This window comes from Pristis pectinata, chromosome 2 (genome assembly GCF_009764475.1).
Source record: "Pristis pectinata isolate sPriPec2 chromosome 2, sPriPec2.1.pri, whole genome shotgun sequence".
NCBI classification, from domain to species: domain Eukaryota; kingdom Metazoa; phylum Chordata; class Chondrichthyes; order Rhinopristiformes; family Pristidae; genus Pristis; species Pristis pectinata.
In genome coordinates, this window is record NC_067406.1 from 64,163,452 (window position 1) to 64,184,202 (window position 20,751).

General features: G+C 38.7%; 1 protein-coding gene across 1 annotated transcript in view; it reads left to right on the forward strand.

Annotated features, from left to right (window-relative positions):
• Positions 1-10,333, forward strand: part of nfxl1 (nuclear transcription factor, X-box binding-like 1) — an 81,011-nt gene extending 70,678 nt beyond the window's left edge. Inside the window, exon 22 of the mRNA XM_052039882.1 lies at positions 8,937-10,333. Within this exon, the coding sequence (XP_051895842.1) occupies positions 8,937-9,110 (174 nt within the window). The 3' untranslated portion in view covers positions 9,111-10,333. The remainder of the gene's footprint in view (positions 1-8,936) is intronic.
• The last annotated feature ends 10,418 nt before the right edge of the window (positions 10,334-20,751 follow it).

Below are 20,751 nucleotides of genomic sequence, written 5' to 3' on the forward strand. Positions count from 1 at the left end.
ATCAATCTTCCTCGTCACCTCCTCAAAGAACTCTATCAGGCTTGTGAGGCAAGATCTTCCCTTCACAAATCCATGCTGGCTGTCCCTAATCAGTCCATTATTCTCTAGGTGTTAGATCCTATCCCTTAGAATCCTTTCTAACAGCTTACCCACCACAGACGTAAGGCTCACCGGTCTGTAATTCCCTGGACTATCCCTACTACCTTTTTTGAACAAGGGGACAACATTCGCCACCCTCCAATCCTCCGGCACCATCCCCGTGGACAACGAGGACTCAAAGATCCTTACCAGCGGTTCAGCAATCTCCTCCCTTGCCTCTCGAAGCAGCCTGGGGAAAATCCCGTCAGGCCCCGGAGATTTATCCGTCTTGATATTATTTAACAACTTCAACACATCCTCTCTCTTGATATCTACAACCTCGAGAACATTACCCTTACCAGCACTCCCTTCCGCATCATCAAGACCCCTCTCCTTGGTGAATACCAAAGAGAAGTATTCATTGAGAACTTCTCCCACTTCCGCCGCCTCCAGGCACATTCTCCCACCTTTGTCTTTAGTCAGACCTACCTTTACCCTAGCCATCCTCCTACCCTTCACGTAGGTGAAAAAGGCCTTGGGATTTTCCTTAACCTGACTAGCCAATGCCTTTTCATGTCCCCTTCTAGCTCTCCTCAGCCCTTTTGAACTTAAGGTCCTTCCTCGCTACTCTATATTCCTCACGGGCCCTGTCTGAACTTTGCTGCTTATACCTTATGTATGCTACCTTCTTCTCCCTAACTAGTCGTTCAACCTCTCTCATCACCCATGGCTCCTTCACCCTGCCATTCCTTCTCTGCCTCACCGGGACATACTTATCCCTAACATCCTGCATAAGATCCCTGAACATCGACCACATCTCCATGGTACATTTCCCTTCAAAAAGGACATCCTACTTTACACTCCCAAGTTCTCTCCTTGTAGCCTCATAGTTCGCCCTTCCCCAATTAAATATCTCCTTGTCCTCTCTGCACCTGTCCCTGTCCATGACAATTTTAAAGGTTATGGAGCAATGGTCACTGTCCCCCAAATGCTCACCCACCAATAGATCCTTCACCTGTCCCGGTTCATTTCCTAAAACTAGATCTAGCATGGCATTCCCTCTAGTCGGCCTGTCAACATACTGCATCAGGAATCCCTCCTGGACACATTTAACAAATTCCGTCCCATCTAAACCTTTGGCACTAAGCAGGTTCCAGTCTATATTTGGGAAGTTGAAGTCTCCCATTATAACAACCCTGTTATTTTTGCTTCTTTCCAAACATTGCCTGCCAATCTGCTCCTCTATATCTCTACTGCTACCGGGGGGCCTATAGAATACTCCTAGTAGAGTAACTGCTCCTTTCTTGTTCCTTACTTCCACCCATACAGACTCTAGAGATGATCCTTCTACAACATCCATCCTTTCCACAGCCGTAACAGTGTCCCTGACCAGTATCGCCACCCCTCCTTCTCTTCTTTTCCCCCCCCCTTCCCTATCCCTGTTAAAATACTGAAAACCAGGAATATTCAATGTCCACTCCTCTCCTGATGTCAGCCACGTCTCAGTAATAGCCACAATATCATAGTCCCCCATACTTATCCAAGCCCTCAGTTCATCTCCCTTATTCCTGACACTTCTTGCGTTTAAATAAACACACTTCAGTCCATCTACCTTACTACTTTTATGCCATGCCACTTTCACACACATCTGCACACCTACTCCCAGGTCTCTGGTCCTACACCTCTTTTAGAACAATATCCTTTACTTTATATTGCCTCTCCTCATTCTTCCTACCAAAATTCATCATCTCACATTTCTCTGCATTAATTTCCACCTGCCTTGCATCTGCCCATTCCATCAGTATGTTTATGTCCTGCTGCAATCTGTCACTGTCCTCTGTGCAATTCAGAGTACTGCCAAATTTTGTCTTCTGCACATTTAGAAATTGTGATTATATATAATGTGTGCCTTGGAGACCACATTGCAGGTGTTTTAGTAACCAAATAATTGCTGCCCTATCCCTCCTTCTGGATGAGAACGATTGAGCTTTACTTTGTACTGCCAAGGAAGCCAAGACAAGTTGTTGCCTTCCGTTTAGTAAATGGTGCATACTGCACTGCATTTGGTAATGGACTACATTGAACACTTAGGGTTGTAGATGAGGCCAGCAATCAAGTCATACGATTTGTCCTGAACACTGTCTTGATGTGCTTGGACCTGCAATCTTGGAGACTGGTAGAAAACAAAAGTTACTCAGCATCATTAACTTGTGTCTTCTAAGTGATTGAAATCCTTTTGAGAAGTCATTAGTTGAGCACCTCACTATAGAGTTTGTAAGCCATCGTGGTCTTGCAGCTCTGTAATGCTGAATTCCACTAGTGGAAATGAAAACGGAAACCTGATTCCCCATAGTGACATAGATCCCCATACCTGTCCTGCTGATTATCTGTGTTCAGCACGTACCAAGCAAAGTAACAATACTGCGCATCTGATTAATATCAAAACCGTACAGTTATTGTGCAAGTCCTTAATTGCCTGTATTCCGCATCCCGTAGCCTCCCCTACAATTCTGTGCAGTTCTTCTCGTAGAGAAGCCTGTAATGGCCACAGGGAGTGAAGGACAGATTTCTGGAGTGTCGTGATTACCTCAAAATACAAATGCAGGGCCATGTTGGCAGCATTCTGAATTTGCATCATTCTGTTACATGGCTTCTTCCTGTGCTACAGTAGAATCTGGGACCTTTGTCATCAAATGCTATCACTATGGTTTGGTCCCTAAGTGTTGAAATAGAGTTGGACGTTTTGTCCACAATGCCAAGGATAGGCATGATGTTCAGGGTTAGAGCTGGATTTCTCTATGCTCCTAGACATTTCATGTAGGTTTTGAGAAAGGCCTGACTACACCTGAAGTATCTTGATGTGTCTCCAGTGTGTAGGAAGGATAAGCGGGTAGGCAGAGGGGGAGGTGTGGCCATGATGGTTAGTAGTGATATAAAATCAATAGAAAGGAAGGATATTGGGTCAGAGGAGGTGGAATCCTTGTGGGTGGAGCTAAGAAATAGCAAGGGTAAAAGGACAATAGTAGCAGTCATATATAGGCCCCCTAATAGCAGTCAGCAAGTGGATGATAAGTTGCAGTTTGAGATAGAAAAAGCGTGCCAGAGTGACAATGTGAAGATAATTATGGGGGACTTTAACATGAAGGTGGACTGGGAAATCCAGAATGGCGGTAGTACTCAGGAGAGGGAGTTTGTGGAATGTCTAAGGGACATTTTTCTAGAGCAACTTGTTGAAGAGCCCACCAGGGGATTGGCTGTTTTGGATTGGGTGCTGTGTAATGAACCGGAGGTGATTAGGGAACTAAAGGTAAAGGAACCACTGGGAACCAGTGATCACAATATGATTGAGTTCAGTTTCAAGTTTGAGAAGGAGAAGCTGATAACTGGTGTATCAGTATTTCAGTGGAACATAGGAAATTACAATGGTATGAGAGAGGAGTTGGCCCAAATTGATTGGAAGAGTAAGCTGGCTGGAGGGATGGCAGAGGAGAAATGGAAGGAATTTCTACAGGAAATAAGGAAAATGCAGGACAGATATATTCCAAGGAAAAAGAAGGTTTTGAATGGAAAAAAGGCACAAATGTGGATAACGAGAGAGGTGAAGGCTAAAATAAAAGCAAAAGGGGCGGCGTACAAAGAAGCAAAAATTAGTGGGAAAACAGAAGACTGGGAAGCTTTTAAAAACCTGCAGAGAGAAACTAAGAAGGTCATTAGGAAAGAAAAGATGAATTATGAAAGGAAGTTGGCGGATAACATTCGAAAGGATACTAAGAGTTTTTAAATACATAAGGAGTAAAAGAGAGACACGGGTTGATATAGGACCAATTGAAAACGGTGCAGGAGCTATTATAATGGACGATAGAGAGATGGCAGAGGAATTGAATGAATATTTTGCATCAGTCTTCACCGTGGAGGACATCAGCAATGGGCCGGTTAGTCAGGAGTCTCACGAAATGGAACTGAGTTCAGTTAAAATTACCAGGGAGAAGGTGCTAGGAAAACTAAATGGGCTAAAGACTGATAAGTCTCCCGGACCGGATGAGGTGCATCCCCGGGTTCTGAAGGAGGTGGCTTTAGAGATAGCAGAGGCATTGGCGATAATTTTCCAAAAATTGATAGATTCCGGCATGGTTCCGGAGGACTGGAGGGTCGCAAATGTAGTTCCGTTGTATAAGAAAGGTGGGAGGCAGCATAAAGGAAATTACAGACCTATTAGTCTGACGTCAGTGGTGGGAAAATTATTGGAATCTATCCTCAAGGATGGGGTTACAGAATACCTAGAGGCGCAAGGCAAGATAGGTCCTAGCCAACATGGTTTTGTGAAGGGAAGATCCTGCCTGACCAACCTATTGGAGTTTTTTGAAGAAATCACAGGTAGGGTGGATAAGGTAGAGGCGGGAGATGTTGTGTATTTAGACTTTCAAAAGGCCTTTGATAAGGTGCCTCACAAGAGACTGATTGATAAGATGAGAGGTCATGGAATTACGGGTAGGATAACAGAATGGGTGGAGCATTGGCTGGTTGACAAGAAGCAAAGAGTGGAAATAAAAGGATCTCATTCTGGTTGGTTACCGGTTACTAGTGGTGTGCCGCAGGGGTCGGTGTTGGGATCGCTCCTTTTTACCTTGTACATTAACGATTTGGATGATTGAATAAATGGTTTCGTGGCTAAGTTTGCGGATGACACCAAGATAGGGGGAGGAGTAGGGAGTATTGAAGAGATAGGAAGGTTGCAGAGGGACCTAGACAGTTTAGGAGAATGGGCAAGGAAATGGCAGATGAGGTTCAATGTTGAGAAATGTGCAGTTGTACACTTTGGAAGCAGAAATAAGCAGGCAGATTATTATCTAGGAGGAGAGAAAATCCGAAGCACGGAAGTACAAAGGGACTTGGGGGTACTCGTGCAGGATACCTTAAAGGTTAACCACCAGGTTGAATCGGTGGTAAAGAAAGCGAATGCTATGTTGGCATTCATTTCGAGAGGTATAGTGTATAAAAGTAAGGAAGTGTTGATGAGGCTCTACGGGGCACTAGTGAGGCCTCATTTGGAATATTGTGCGCAGTTTTGGGCCCCACATCTTAGGAAGGATGTGCTGACGTTGGAGAGGGTTCAGAGGAGATTTACAAGGATGATTCCAGGAATGAAAGGGCTTACGTATGAGGACCATTTGTCGGCTCTTGGACTGTACTCACTGGAGTACAGAAGAATGAGAGGGGACCTCATAGCGACATTTAAAATATTGATAGGAAAGGACAGAGTAGATGTGGCCAAGCTGTTTCCCTTGGTGGGTGAGTCCAGGACCAGAGGGCACAATCTTAGAATTGGAGGGTACAGTTTCAAAACAGAGATGAGGAAAAATTTCTTTAGCCAGAGGGTGGTGAGTTTGTGGAACTCCTTGCCACGTACAGCAGTGGAGGCCAGATCAGTGGGGGCGTTCAAGGAGGAGATAGATAGATATCTAAATAGTCAGGATATCAAGGGATATGGGGATAAGGCCGGAAATTGGGATTAGAATATGTTTTTTTTCTTTTCTTTCTTTCCCCCATTTCTCATTTCTATTTTCCCTTTCCTTGGAGCAGACTCGATGGGCCAAATGGCCTGCTTCTGCTCCCTTGTCTTGTGATCTTGTGATCAGGAGTCTATAGGGTTTCCCAACTTAGCATGATCTATGCCTTAGGGAAGGGAAATGATGTGAGAACTCGTGTGCACAGAGCTGATCTCAAAAACGAGAAGTTCTGTAAGGCATTTGCTTGCCTATAGACCTCTTGTGCCTGGTGACCACTATATGCAGGTCTTTTCTCCAAACTATCCTCTGATGCCTGGAGTTTTCCAGGACCTGAGCTGGTGACTACAAACATCAGATGGAGTGACAGGATGCCCTCCCACTTAAATTTGATCTAGTTCACCTGCCAGTGCGGGTGGAATTTCTTTGGTACCTGAAAGGAGAAAAAGACACTGTTATGGTCTCTGTGAGGAGAGTAGGCAAGTAGCAAAGTATGGGCCTTGTTTAAGCCATTTGCATCATGCAAACAAGAAAAAATTGTAGGCTGATTTGGAAAGAGAGTTGTGAGAAAGTGGAATGGATATTGCACATATCATCTCCCTTCAGTGATCTTGGCTGTGCTGCTGGCCATGGTCCCTGCGACAGCCAGTCCCATTGTCACAAGCACATTATTTAGAGTTTTGCTGCTGTTGTCTTGGTTGAATAGCGGGCACTGTGTGCAAGCTACAAAATGTGCATAGATAGGTGTCCATGTTGCACCTGCAACTATGTACATGTGTGCTGGGTAAGTGATTTGGTATTGAGTAATGGCAGTGGAATGCATGTAGTAGTATCCAAACATAGTGATATACGTAGCTGTTGGTTGCTGTGATTTGTTGATGTCTTCATTGACTTTGACCACCTATAGTTATTAACATTCCAGCACTGCACCCAGATCCATAGGGCATTAGTCCTGCTGTCAATCTCTCTGACATTCTCAGGTCACAAAATAAACTGACTCTCTCCTGCTCGCCATCTCTTCTAGTAATTCCTGTACTGGATCTGAGAGTTAGGTTACAAGTTCTTATTCCTGGCTTTCTTTGCTATGTAGAGGTTCCTAAAGCTTTGAAATGACTTCCTGCAGTGAATGCCTACTCCTTATGAGCTGCAGGAATGGCTTTGATTATGTTCAACCGGTTGTAATTAGCTGGTGCGTGGAACTCTTGAAATTATTCTGTTATTATGAGCAAAATGGTGCATTTGGTGTTGTTTGACTATAATAATTAAAAGCCTTTAAAAGCATTCAAATATATTAACTAATTAAACTATTAAAAGTAGTTTATTAATATGAAAACTAGAACATAATGCCAAACAATTAAATGGACAAATAAAAATTAAAAAGCAAACTCAAGCAATTCAAAAATGTAAATTAATTAAGACATCCTTGAGTGCCTGGAGGTGAGGTTCCTGTGTCAATACCTACTGTATGTAGTGTAGTTTTTCAAGCAGTTCCCCTTATTACAACTGCTGGGTTATCACAACTTCATGCTCCCTTGTTGACATCAAAATATAGCCACAGGAATGGTGCTAAGCAGTCGCTAGCAAGTTTAAAACATCCACTTAAAGAAATGTTGGCAACTTTTTTGCAAAATCCAAACCATTATGATTACCAAGTGGCCAGAAATCACTGGAAGGTGAGCACAAAATAAAATTTAGAAACTTGTTCTTTTCTGACATGTTGATTTAAATAATCTGCAAATGCATCAGCAAATGATTTAGTTGGGAATCAGTTTTATTTATTCATCTGAGTGTCAGCTGAGCATTTAGTTTCTGAAATCTGACTATTAAATACTTTGTCTCTGAATGTTATGGGCTGAACACCCATTTAAGACTAGAATGCATAATCTGGTTTGAAACAATTGAGAATTAAGAGGGACATTGTTAGAAGTATGTCTTGTCTGCCTGTTCAGTGAATTAAAAAGATCCCATATCAGTTTTTGAAGAACGACATGCTTTCCTAGTTTCCTGCTCAGTGTTATTTTCAACCAGGACCATCACAAATATATTTGAGGTTTTTGGGATCTTGAAAATACATGGCATCCCATGTCTACATTTCAGAAGTAATTTGGATATACAACACTTTGCACCATCCTATAAGTGTGAGAGATGCTATCAAGTGCTTTCTTACTGCTGATTGAATTATCAACGCTGAGGTGAAAAAATTGCATGGTATGGAACAAAAAAGAAGTCAAATGAATGAAGTCTGTTTGGAGCAGTTTAATTTTCCAGCATATGATGATTGACTAAGATCAGAAAACCTGATGACCTTTTCAGCCTGTGTTAGTATATTAAAGAAAATTCTTTAAAGACTGGACAAATCAAAAATATTTAAGGTTTCACTTGTATGTAATATACATTTTAAAAAAAGCATGGATTTCTGCAAACCAAATAATCCAATCATTAATTTCACACCCACCCCCCCCCCACCCCAAACAAAAAACAAGAAAGGAAAAGTTGGTGTTGTGAAAATAGCAATGACCTTCATGTTTTGCTGATGAACATTCTTTAGCTGTTTGATAAGAGCTGTACTACCATATTCTTGTCTCTAGTTCTAATTTCAAGTTTTAAAAGAAATACTAGCTATGATGTCTGGTGGTCATATTTATCTCTGACTATATTTCAATTGCTAAACAGTTGCCTTGAAAACCAGTTCCAGTAATGTCATCGTGACATTTACAGTTTCTGAGTAATCAGTGAAATAGAAAAATTGAAAGCTGTTCCACTTCTAGAATTTAAAGGCTAGAGTCAATGCTGAATGATTTCTACGTTCCTAAAATCTAGTTTTGTGATTTAATATTTCTGGCAAGAATCAGTCAAATCAGTTTTTGAAAGCTGCAGTAATTTGAAAGAGAAGCAAAGGTAATAACCTCTGCTGAATCATTTTCACTCTTGCAGATATAACAGGGCTTAATTCTACTCTTTTAGAAAATGCTCTATGCACCCATTCAATAAAATCATTGGGCAATGCTCAGTAAAGGAAATCTTGGGCTAACTTCTATCATGGAAATCCAAGGGTATTGGTGTCAATTTTTTTTATTGCCCCAAACACTATCCTGGCTGAGGTCAGGTACCTTAGGATGGGGGTGAGAGGTAGAAAAACAAAGATTAAGCTTGAGATTTTCTGCTTTATGCAGATCCAAACCAGCCTTTTACCCACAAACCATTAACAGAGCGATTTCACTTTGTCACACTCGTAATTTCCCCATAGATAAGCTCATGAAAAATTGTCAATCTGAATTGCTTGTTTTCTCTCTTCTACTGCCTCAACGTTTTCATTTCAGAAGTAAAATTTGTTTTGTTTGGCATTGTATCCAGGTGGAACTAGAAGCCTTTGAGAAAAGACTGAGAGGTCGCCGTAAGAAGAACAAGAGGCGGGATGCAGTAGAGACTAAAGAGACAGCTTGGCAGAAGTACAAGAAGTACCTGATGATCCCTATCTGTGGAATTGTTCTGGCAATGGTTGCCTTTTATCTGCTGCAACTCTATTGATAAGATTAGAAGACCTGGTACGGCCAGAATTAATTACAAGAGAAAAATATCTATTAAAGTATCATTTTTCAAAAATAATTATACAAGGATGAGTCTCATGCAAGTAATTTTTGAGTTTTCCTCAAATCTACAAAGATTTGAAAATACCATCAGTAATAATGTTATAAATGATTTATGCATGTGACAAACAGCTATTAACTTTAATTTGTACATGAATGAAAGCTTAGGCAACACATCTTTTTGTGTATTTAGGCATGCGTAATGAAATCTCATTGAAATTTTGAACAAAGGTCTATGGACTGTTTCTATACATATGGAAACTAAATTTGTTGCAAAAAAGCAACTTGTGTAAATTACATTACAGCTGTTTATTTTATTTCTTCCTTTGAGAATCTGGGTTTAGAATGGCCAGTTTAAAGTATTCAAATTGTTTTTTTTTGGCCCATACAGCATTTTTATTTTTCACCCTTTGGTTCACTTTTCAGTGCAAGTAACAAGCAAGAATAATTGGAGCCAACATAGTTGACCCCAGCTAACCAGAATGTTGTAAATTGTTAATTACCTTTTTATTAAGTAATCCTTTGCTGTTTGAGATCAAAAGAATCATATTTATCAATTGGGATTCTTTTGCATGGTTTGCACACTGCTTTGAATGATCAAAATACTACAACAAATTGAAAACTAGCTGGCTTTGAGACGTGGATGGTATTAGCATGTGTGGAATTTTTAAGCCTTTAAATCATTTAACGTGTAACTGCCCACATTGGCCCATTACCTAGCAATCACCAATAGTTGATTTTGTACCACCATTCAAAAGTAAATTTTGTCTTTTAGATCAGTGTTAAACCTTGCATTTTCATACATCGGTTATTTTGTTGTATTTACTTTTCAATCCATTATTTAAATATACGTAATTTAAAATTAATTCAAAACTGCTTGAAAGGCAACTGACTGTTATGTTCTGCAAACTCATTTCTGTAGGAAATTATTGATAAACTTCAAACAAAGCATTGAAGGTATTTAATCAAGGAAAACTCCAAATAGTTTGTATTATGAGTCATGTTATGTGCCCTGAACTGGAATTTATCTGTGTATTCAGTTGAATATTACCCTATTTTCATGGACCTGTGATTTAATTGTTTTTGATTTATGGTAGTGATCCTTTATACTGTACTGAGTCACTTTTGTTCTGCGGAATAAAATTGAAAACATCTACTTAATAGAAAAGAGGTAGAAAGATTCTTTCCCATTTGATCAGTTTCCTCATACATTCAAATAAGGCGTGATCCCAAAACACAAGGAAGAAGAATATTTGAGAATGGCTGTGTTTGTATGTGAGCTTCACATCTGCCAATTTCGGTACTTCATTCTGTTAAGAAACTAAAACTTTTTTTTAAACTGTTGTTCTTCCCAAAGGATTTTATCTTTAGACTTGTTCATAGGTTTCCTTCCATTTCAGTAAATTTTCTTGATCTGTTTTTTTTCCCACTTTCCAATCTTATTCATGGAAGTACTTTGGTGTGTGCCATCACTTATATTCAAAATATGGATTCAAAATACTGGAAAGTCCTTATTTTATTAGCATGTTTGTTCAATCTTTGGAGTGAAGACCACACAAATATTAGATTGTTTTCCAAAAAAAAAGCTTTGGCAGCGTCTTCCTTTTTTGATCAAGCTTTTTAATTAAGTCCTGCAGCATCAGTCAATATAGAAATTCCAGTGCTTAACCAGACCTAGGGTTTTATCATCTACTGGAATGATAAAGCACCAATTTTACAAAAATTTGGTGCTAATAATTTAACTCCTAGAAAGTTGTTTAAGGGGTTGGATGTTTTTGCTACACTTTGATCTTTTGTTGCAGAATTAGCACTGTTCCAGCCCTCTACAGTGATTCAATTTATGTCCAGTGATTGATATTAGAGCAATCCCTAATGTGACTTCATCTTGGTTTGGATTCTCTTTAACAAATCAAAATTATGTGTTTGGAAGGAGGTGGCTGATGGTCTAAAATTGAAAGAAGGAGATACTTGTGAATAGATATGAGGCTAAAAACTCAGTTGGGGTTGAGTGGGTTATCAAGATTGCTAATGGTCTAGTTCAGCTTGAGTTAGTAGCTGGGGAGGAGGTGAAAATGTTGACAAGGTTGGAGAGTTTGTTAGTTGCACTGCAGATGATGGCTTTACTCTTCCCAGTGTTTAAATAGATGAAATTGTGATATCCATGAATAGACGTCTATAATATTGTCATGCAGCATAGGGATATTAATACAATCACAGATGTAGAGGTAGAGTTGGTTGCCTTCATTATACATGTGGAAATTGAACCTATTCTGATGATGTCACCAAAGGTTTGATGTAGGTGATGTTGAGAAGGGGAAGTTGAACGATAGATTCTGAGAGTCACAGTACAAGAGGAGAAAACAAAGCCCTGGCTAGAAAAGCAATGACTATAATCAGAATGTGTTCAACCAAGTGGGTGAATAACAGATGAAAGGTTTCAACAAATGATGCGGTTCACCATGTCGGAGATTGCAGGGAATGTGATGAGTATAACAGGTTCACGTTCATTTTTATGGAGTGCCATTTAGGAGAGAAACCTAATTGGAGAAAAAGAAGCATGGATTTCTAGAAAAAGTTAGCAGTTTGTGAAGGACAATGAAGTTCTAAGTGTGAATTTTACACTTTTGCCACCTTTTGGTGTGAAGGAATTTTTAGTGAATCATAGTCATGTAGCATTGAAGTAGTCCATTTGGCCTACCATGGCCATGCTGACCATTGAGTACCCAGCTATACTAATCCCATTTTCCAGCACTTGGCCTGTAGTCTTCTATGCCTTGATGATTCAGGTGCTCATCTGGGTACTTTTTATGGGTGTCCCTGCCTCCACTACTCCCTCAAGTAGAGTCTTCCAGATTCCAACTACTCTGAGTAAAGAAATTCTTCCTCGCATCCACCTACCCTATAAACCTGTACCTCACTTTAAGCATTAAAGTCATTTGGAGAAATTTTGATTATGTGTTGATAACCCATTCTATCTCTAAGTTTTACATTGGGCTTGGTGTCATCAGTTATTTTTTTCTGCCAGCTTTTGGCCATTTCTATTAATAAAATGTTATAAAGGATTTATGGCACAAAATCTGTCCACGCTAATGTTTATGTTGCACTTCAGCCTCATCTCAACTTCATCTAAATAATTTGGTGTCACCTTTCTGTTCTATTCTCCTTCGTACTTATCTACCTTCCTCATAAATGTCGTAGTCATGGAGAGATACATCATGGAAGCAGTTCCTTTGGCCACTGATTTGCACTAATCCTTCATTAATCTCATTCTCCCTACGTTCTGTCAACTTCCCCCCCCCCCCCAGATTCTACCATTTACCAATACATTAGGAGCAATTTACGGTGCCCAGTTAACCCACTGACCCATATCTCTTTGGGATGTGGGAGGAAAACTGAGCACCTGGAAGAAACGCATGTCACAGAGCAAATGTGCAAACTGCACACAGACTGCATCTGAGGTCAAGATTGAACTAGGGTCTCTGGCACTGTGGGGCAGTGTACTTTATTGCTTCAACTGCAAGTGAAGATGTACTGCATCCACTTTGTCAAATCGCCATGATTTTAAATACTCCTGTTTGTCACCCCCTCAGCTGTTCTCAAGGAAAAAGACCTGATCAGTTCATTCTCTTCTGACGTGAATACCATCACATTCCTGGCATCATCCTTGTAAATCCTCTCTGCATCTCTTCAATGCTTTCTGTATGCTTTTTTTTATAATACAGCAACTAGAACTACATTCGGTTCAATACAGGGTTAGTATAACTTCCCTATTGTTCAATTTCATCCCTCTAGAAATAAACCAGAGTGCTTGGTTTGTTGTTTTTTCTTATGACATTATTGATCAGTGTCACAGCTTTTCCTGATTTGAGGTATGTGTATTCTAAGATTTCTGTTTCACTATACAATTGAATTCACACTGTTCCATTAATAGGTGACCTCATTGTTCCCACTAAATTGTATTACCTTGCATTTGTCAATTATTTGCTTGTTCCACATGATTATTCATGTCCTCCTATAATTTGTTGCTGTATTCTTCATCATTGACGCAATTCCCCCTCCCCCAAAACTTAGCATTGTCCACGAGTTCTGAATTTTTGTTTTAATTTTGAATTTTTATTTTAATTCAATAAATCATTCGTGCGGTGGTGCTCCATATGACCAGAATGACTTTCCCTGCCAAATTATTCATTATATTGCTTTGGGTAAACTGTTCAACTGGAGCAAAAGAAGCAGGGAAATATGCTTTCAAGGGCTGAAGCAGTTTACGTTTAAATAGAATTTTCCATTTCAGATTTATAGATTCATGATAAGTAAATGTACCAGGGATGTAAGAGGTAAACCAAGTTCACACTAACTGACAGGAGCCTCTGCAGGGACCATTTCTCATTCTTTGTGGTTGAGGACCATAGGGAGTGATAATGTTCCAGATCGTGTTTCCAAATCTTAAGTGAATTTTTTTTTTAATTTTAAAACTTATTTTGTAGTTTTTCCATTGTCATCTGGCCTTGTTGAATGTTAATATTATAGCTTTGAGACACAGGAGAGACATGGAAAACGCAAGTCTCAATCACCGATTACCAAGCTTAATATAGAGATTTGTTTAGAAAGTCATGAACTAATGGTTACTTATTGATATTCCTCTCCTTCACTGTAGTGATTGTGCCTCACCCTTTCCCAGCTGATAGTAGAAATCCAGTTGTATGTCAAACCTTGTATTTCCAGTTGTGTCAAACTGTCTATTTCCCCCACCAGTGTGAAAGTTTACCTTGGAATTAACTAACTTCAGCAGCCCCCTAGCAGTTGTGTCAAAGCTCAGCATCATAATCCTAGTGATAATAAAGCTTAGGATTGCCTGTTTTTGTTAATTGGTCTTTGCCCCACATTGAAGTGAATGAGTAATATTGTAATACCTGCCATGCTTAGTTCATGGAGATGAAGACAGTTACATTAAAATGCAATATATAAATTTCATATTCTTGACAAGATAGATATGGAGGGAATACTAACATGAGAGAATCTATAACTAGTAGTCATTCATTAAAAATGAGTTGCCCATTTTGAATAGAGGTGAGGTACAATTTTTTTTCCCTGAGGATTGCAAGTCTTTGGCGCTCTCTTCCTCAAGGAGCTGTGGAAGCAGAGTCTGAATATTTTTAAGGTAGAGAGAGATCAATTCTTGATGAGCAAGGAGGTCAAAGGTTACTGGGGTGAGAAGGAATGCAAAGGACTGGTTATAGTTAGGGGCCGAGTGGCCTATTCCTGCTTTTAATTAGTATGTAAGGTCTGCAAGTGCCGTCAGCTAGTTAGAGTGAACATAACAGGTGTAGCATCTTATCTTGATTTTTGATAAAGATTTAATGCAACTGGTTCAGTGACATCAATTTATATCAATGCAATAATTACAATAGTAATGATAAAGCCTGTCTCCATAAGGTGGAGCTGCAACTTCTAAAGATTATGATGCAAGAAGTCTGATATTCTTGCTTAATCCAGAGGTGGTGCTACTACAACAAGCACAACTGAAGTATGAAGGCATATCCTCTGACTGCTCATGAGCAAAACCACAGGACGTTCACTCACTATAAGAAAAATTGTTGTAAATAAATCAATAGCACTGGATTTCTTTGCCCAGAAGACAGTAGATTTCAAATATCTTTGCACAGGAGATCATATTTCCGTTCAGTGGAAGATGAAAATGTTTTTGGGGAATACCTGACTCAGGACTGAAGTCCCAGCCACACAACTGTGACTTCTGTACTCCCAAGACTTCTGTCTTAAACATCTTTGAAAAACAGGAGAGACCTATTCATCCAACTTAACTAAATTTGATTATTTGGTTATTATAACATTTCATCTCGTAGATCAATGTATGTACATTTGCCGTTACTTTTTAAAAGAAACATTAAAATGAGTTTGGATTTGTGTGGCAGCTTTTATGACATCACAATCCCCCAGAGTGCTTTCCGACCAATGGAGTACATTTTAAATGCAGTCACTTTTGTGGTGCGACCTCTATCACTCGGGGGAGCAGGGGGAACGTCAACATCTACAGGTTCCTTCCAAAGTGCTACTATTCTAACTTGGAAATGCATTGCTATTCCTTCATTCTCATTGGGCCTAAATCCTGCAACTCCCCACTCAACACCACTTTGCAAGTCCCTTCAGCAGAAAAGCTGTAGTGGTTCAAGAAGGTGGTGCCACACCACCTTTTCAGACATAGTTAGGAATGGGCAATTAGTGCTGGTTTCCATTGGTGAAATAAACAATAACTGAATATCCAATAATAAGGGACCTTCCATTGTTTTTGCAATGATTTTTTGTGTGAGCCTGCATAATTAAGCTATGTTAGCTGGTTTCTATTTCTTAGATGAGGGAATTTCTTTAATTTTTATACATTTATAAACCATGAGTGAAGGCGATTTAGCCATCCAAATAACACCAACAAAAACTTGGGTTCTATGGATCCAAAAACATTAGCTGGCTTACAGTGCATGAAACTGTTTTAAGTGGAATGTGAAATAAGGCAGAATTTATTTCAATCTCAATTTAACAGATCAGTTCTGAAGAGAGCAAGTCTAATTACGCTGACTGTTCTTTTGCTGCAATTATATTAGATTTTTTTTCAGCATTTTTATACTCATTATTTCAAAATGCTGAATTGGTGAGTCATGTTTTGGGGAAATTATTTGATATTGTTCGTGGTTGTATAAACAGCATCTGAAATTCAGCATTGTACCTGAGTTTGCTGTGCTGAAATTTTCAATGTCTCCTTGAATCAGTTTTTGTTTAGGCTTACTGATCTTTGATATTCCATGAAAGAGTGTTTAAAATTTGGATTGTTTCATTCAAGCAAAAATTATTGCTAAACTGATTTGGTGAGATTTATAGTAACGTGTCCCATGCTGCTTGGCTTGTTTAACTATAAGCTGATCTACTTGTGATATAACCAAATAACATATCCAAGAGATTTATCTCAATGTCAAGTCTATATATATATATATATATATATATATATATATATATATATATATATATATTAAAAAAGCTTTTTATGGAGTAAACTGCATGCTCTCACTTGTACTGAATGTAGACAGCTGTCTATTTCTAATCATAAAATCTTTGATTTTAATAATTGCTAGTAATTTATCATGATGCTTACCAGTCATCATGTTTTTTATTATTGGCTCGGTATTTGTTTTTTTTTTGTCTGGGTACCTGATGCTATTGGTTAGACTACTCCAGCATCTTCAGATCAAAAAAAACCTTTGGTCACAAAGTTCTGGAGTTGCAAACTGATAATGATTCAGCTACAGAAATTATGTCTTGGACCTGAGTGAATAGGATATTTAGTAGTACATTAATTTTGTTTTTGAAACTTTGGCAGAAATTTATCAATGTAATTTTTTTAAGTTCCTACTTTTGTCTTTTTTTTCCAATTTGTTTTAATGAATGGGATTCTATGCTCATTTTCTTGTGCTTCAGAAGTTGATTGGCAACAATTTACTTAATGGGTTCTTATCCTTGAGATTAATGGGGAAATGTAACATTTTCCTAAAAGTTAAAGGGAATCTAACGGCAGGTCTGTATTTTTGCAAAGATGCTGACGGAGCAGTGCAACCAGAATAGTATATATTACGTATATTCGTATTCAAACAATAATTTGCCCCTTGCCTAAAGTTTATGTTGTAGTTACCCATAAATAGCAGCAGGCACCTAATGGCCTTGCTTTTAGCACCAATAATTGCTACTACTTTCATAATAAATCCTGGCTAATCAGGATAGTGACAAAGTTGAAAGAGAATTTCATAACAGAGCCGTGTACATATTGGCCACAAAGATTTAATTTCACACAGCAGTTTAGCCAACGTTCTCCTTGTTTGTACGGGCAGTTTAAATTAAAATGTTTACAAAAATTTAACAGTAGGTTATGATAACTAAAATTTTGAGCATGTATACATGCAGGTAAACTTGTCTGGTGGTCAATTTAAATTTAATTCACCTCAATAATAACAATTCAAGTTACCATTCTGAGGAGCTGCTTCAAAGAGAGAACATTCTTCTCATACAAGTATATTTTAATTGGAAAGCAAGTAGAAAGTTTTAAGAAAGGTTGATTGCTTCATCCTGAAATTAATCAATTTAAATCATATCTGATTGGCACTATGTGTAATGGATTTGTCCAATTACTATTTCAGGTTCCAGGAACAATATTTTTGGGTCAGTTGCCTTGTTTAATTACAAAAAGCATCTTTCTGATCTTGTATACAGGTTTGAACTTCAAAATGTTGTGATGGTTTCTCTGCAATTCCTCTGTATTGCTGCTCATATGTAGGTCAGTACCTGAAGATATAAGAATAAATTTACATCTCATGTATACATATTTTATTTCAGATGCTGGGCTGTATATTATATTAAAGGACTTAGCAAAACTTCACCAGTTTTATTTTCCTTACAATTGAATAACTATATGTATTCCATCATCAATGAAATTTGCTATATTGACTTTGTTTTAAAAAGATTAGGAATCAATATCCTGACATGAATATTCATCAAAAGTTCCAAAGAGATCTCTCAGAGACACAAGAAATTCTGCAGATGCTGGAATCTGGAGCAATACACAGAAAGTGCTGGAGGAACTCAGCAGGTCAGGCAGCATCTGTGGAGGGAAATAAACAGTCGATCTCTCGCCCCTTTTCCATAACTTCTTGGAAAAGTACTATTTCAGATTTATTGCCAGTCATTATGATACGGGATTTTGTTTTGGTATTGGTTTATTATTGTCACTTGTACCGAGGTACAGTGAAAAACTTGTCTTGCATACCGATTGTACAGGTCACTTCATTACACAGTGCAGTTACCTTGAGTTAGTACAGAATGCATTGATGTAGTACAGGCAAAAACAATAACAGTACAGAGTAACGTGTCACAGCTACAGAGAAAGTGCAGTGCAATAAGGTGCAAGGTCACAAGGTAGATCATGAAGTCATAGTCCATCTCATTGTATAAGGGAACCGTTCAATAGTCTTATCACAGTGGGGTGGAAGCTGTCCTTAAGTCTGATGGTATGTACCCTCAGGCTCCTGTATCTTGTCCCCGATGGAAGAGGAGAGAAGAGAGAATGTCCTGGGTGGGTGGGGTCTTTGATTATGCTGGCTGCTTCACCAAGACGACGAGAGGTAAAGACAGAGTCCAAGGAGGGGAGGCTGGTGTCCGTGATGCGCTGGGCTGTGTCCACAACTCTCTGCAGTTTCTTGTGGTCCTGGGCAGAGCAGTTGCCGTGCCAAGCCATGATACATCCAGATAGGATGCTTTCTATGGTGCATCGGTAAAAGTTGGTGAGAGTCAAAGGGGACAAACCAAATTTCTTTAGCCTCCTGAGGAAGTAGAGGCGCTGGTGAGCCGCCTTAGCCGTGGCATCTACGTGATTTGACCAGGACAGGCTGTTGGTGATGTTCACTCCCAGGAACTTGAAGCTCGATTATACCATAGTTACATCAGCAACTACCATCTAGAGCTGTACAATGTATAGAGTCCACAAATTAATGCCTTCTGGATAAGTATTAAGCAAAAAAGTGAAATCATGAAAAGTATTGGTTATTACTCGTGTCATAATTAGTCCCACTAAAACTCAAACCAGTAAGTATGCAAATTATTTAGAATATGCAGGTATTTGACAAAAGCCATAAAGGAGTTCAGTTATGTTACAAAGGCAGAGAGCTCAAATTTTGCCACAGTACAATTTACCTTTTCCCTTCATTTTTGTTTCATTTAATTTCTCTGATCTTTCACTATCCCAGATATTCCCATTTGTTCTTCAAACTCCTCCATCTCCTCCTCCTCCATCCCTCTCCTCCTTTTATCTTCCTCTGTCTTTTTCCTTCCTCTGCCCTTTTCATAAAAATTATTATATTTGTTTTTATGAAAGGCCATCAAATTGACATATTATGCAGACTGTGCTGGCTATGGCCTGGAGATTGGGAGGAAAAAAGTTATTTAATTTTTACTTTATTTCATTTTGCCAATTCACATTTCTTGGTGTGTTAATAAGTCTTAATTTTTTTACTTTTTATTAAAAATTTTAGATTATTTACAGCAATCCTAGTTGATTTTAAGTGTCTTTTGAATATCAAATACATTTAATAAATTCACAACGTTGACAGAAGGCGAGATCTGCCCCTAGTATTTCTTCCTGAAAAGTTCCATCAGAGTTTCAGGATTGGGCCTGAGTAGTACACCACCTGAGGCCTAGTTGCTGCTCAGGCCTCAGTATGCCCCCCTGGACACATCCCAAGTATTAGATTCAGTTTGCTCAGCCCACTGCATTGACTGAATTAAGTTTCACCTTGCTTGCTCTTAGGGAAAAGTGCATATCCAGGCTTGCATCTGGTAGGTAAAGCTGTACAATTTTAGTTCTAAGTTTTCTGTCACTGTTGGAGATGCACTTTAATTTTATAGAGAGTCTTCAACCCACAATACCCAAAACTTTTCCTACACCTTCTGTTATTAAATCTGCTTCAGGAACTGTTAAAAGAAGTAAACGATGGTCTGAAAACTGAGGATTGGTGACTTTGGTCCAGCAACATAATGCTACACATCTGTAAATCCCAAAGATTCCACAATTTTATTGACTGGTCTCGGTAATGCGTGTGGGAAGTATTTGGCTTTATTGGTGTCATTATCTTTACACAAACCCGATTTTCTTCAAATTTATGATGTATCAACACCTAGACTTGTATGGTTACTTGTTTAGTCCAAGAGCCCCTCCAAGTCAATGGGATTGATGGCTTCTTCTGTGCATCTGCTAAGGAATGTTTTGTTTATGGAAGCCTTCACAGTTTAATTGCCATTAGCTTTTTCTTTCCTGGCATGCAATGTGAATACTAGTTCTTGTTTTAAAGGTTAGCCTTGTACAGATCTTAAAATACTTCTCCTTTCATTTAGTTTATAACATATAGTTTATATTAAAAAAAACATTGTTTGATAATACTAGATTTTACAATTCATAGGTTTTATGTCAACTGAGCAACCTCATTATGATAATGAAGGTGCTTATTTGGTCCCTGGATGGCATACTTTGCTAGATTCACAGGAACAGTCCTTGATGTTGACCATGAGATAAATATTATGAAATCTTAAGTAAGTATTATTTTGACTTGAACCTCAGGATGACCAGAACTTTGGTGTTGCTGTTTTTCAACATTAGTTCAGAGCTATTACATCATTTTCTATAAAAAAAACAAAAGCAGTGTAATTTATTGACTGACAAAAGTTAAATAGTGGAAGTTTCCATGTGTCATTGTTAATATCTATCCTGCTGTTCTGATTTTCTTATACTTCATTTAACAATTGTTTAATGATGGTGCTTAAGAGAGGAGAAGCTAAAGCAATTACTGGTTAAAGGTGCCTGAGATAGCTTATCTGTTAATGGAACTAAATAAACTCTCTACTGTGAGTTTGGTAATCCAGTACCTAGGCAGACAGAACTGCAGTGACCTTTAGTACTGGTAATGATTGACTGGACAACCTGGCCTACTGAAAGAATCTGTAAAAAGCAGATTTGTCTTAAAGTGGTTGGAATTCTT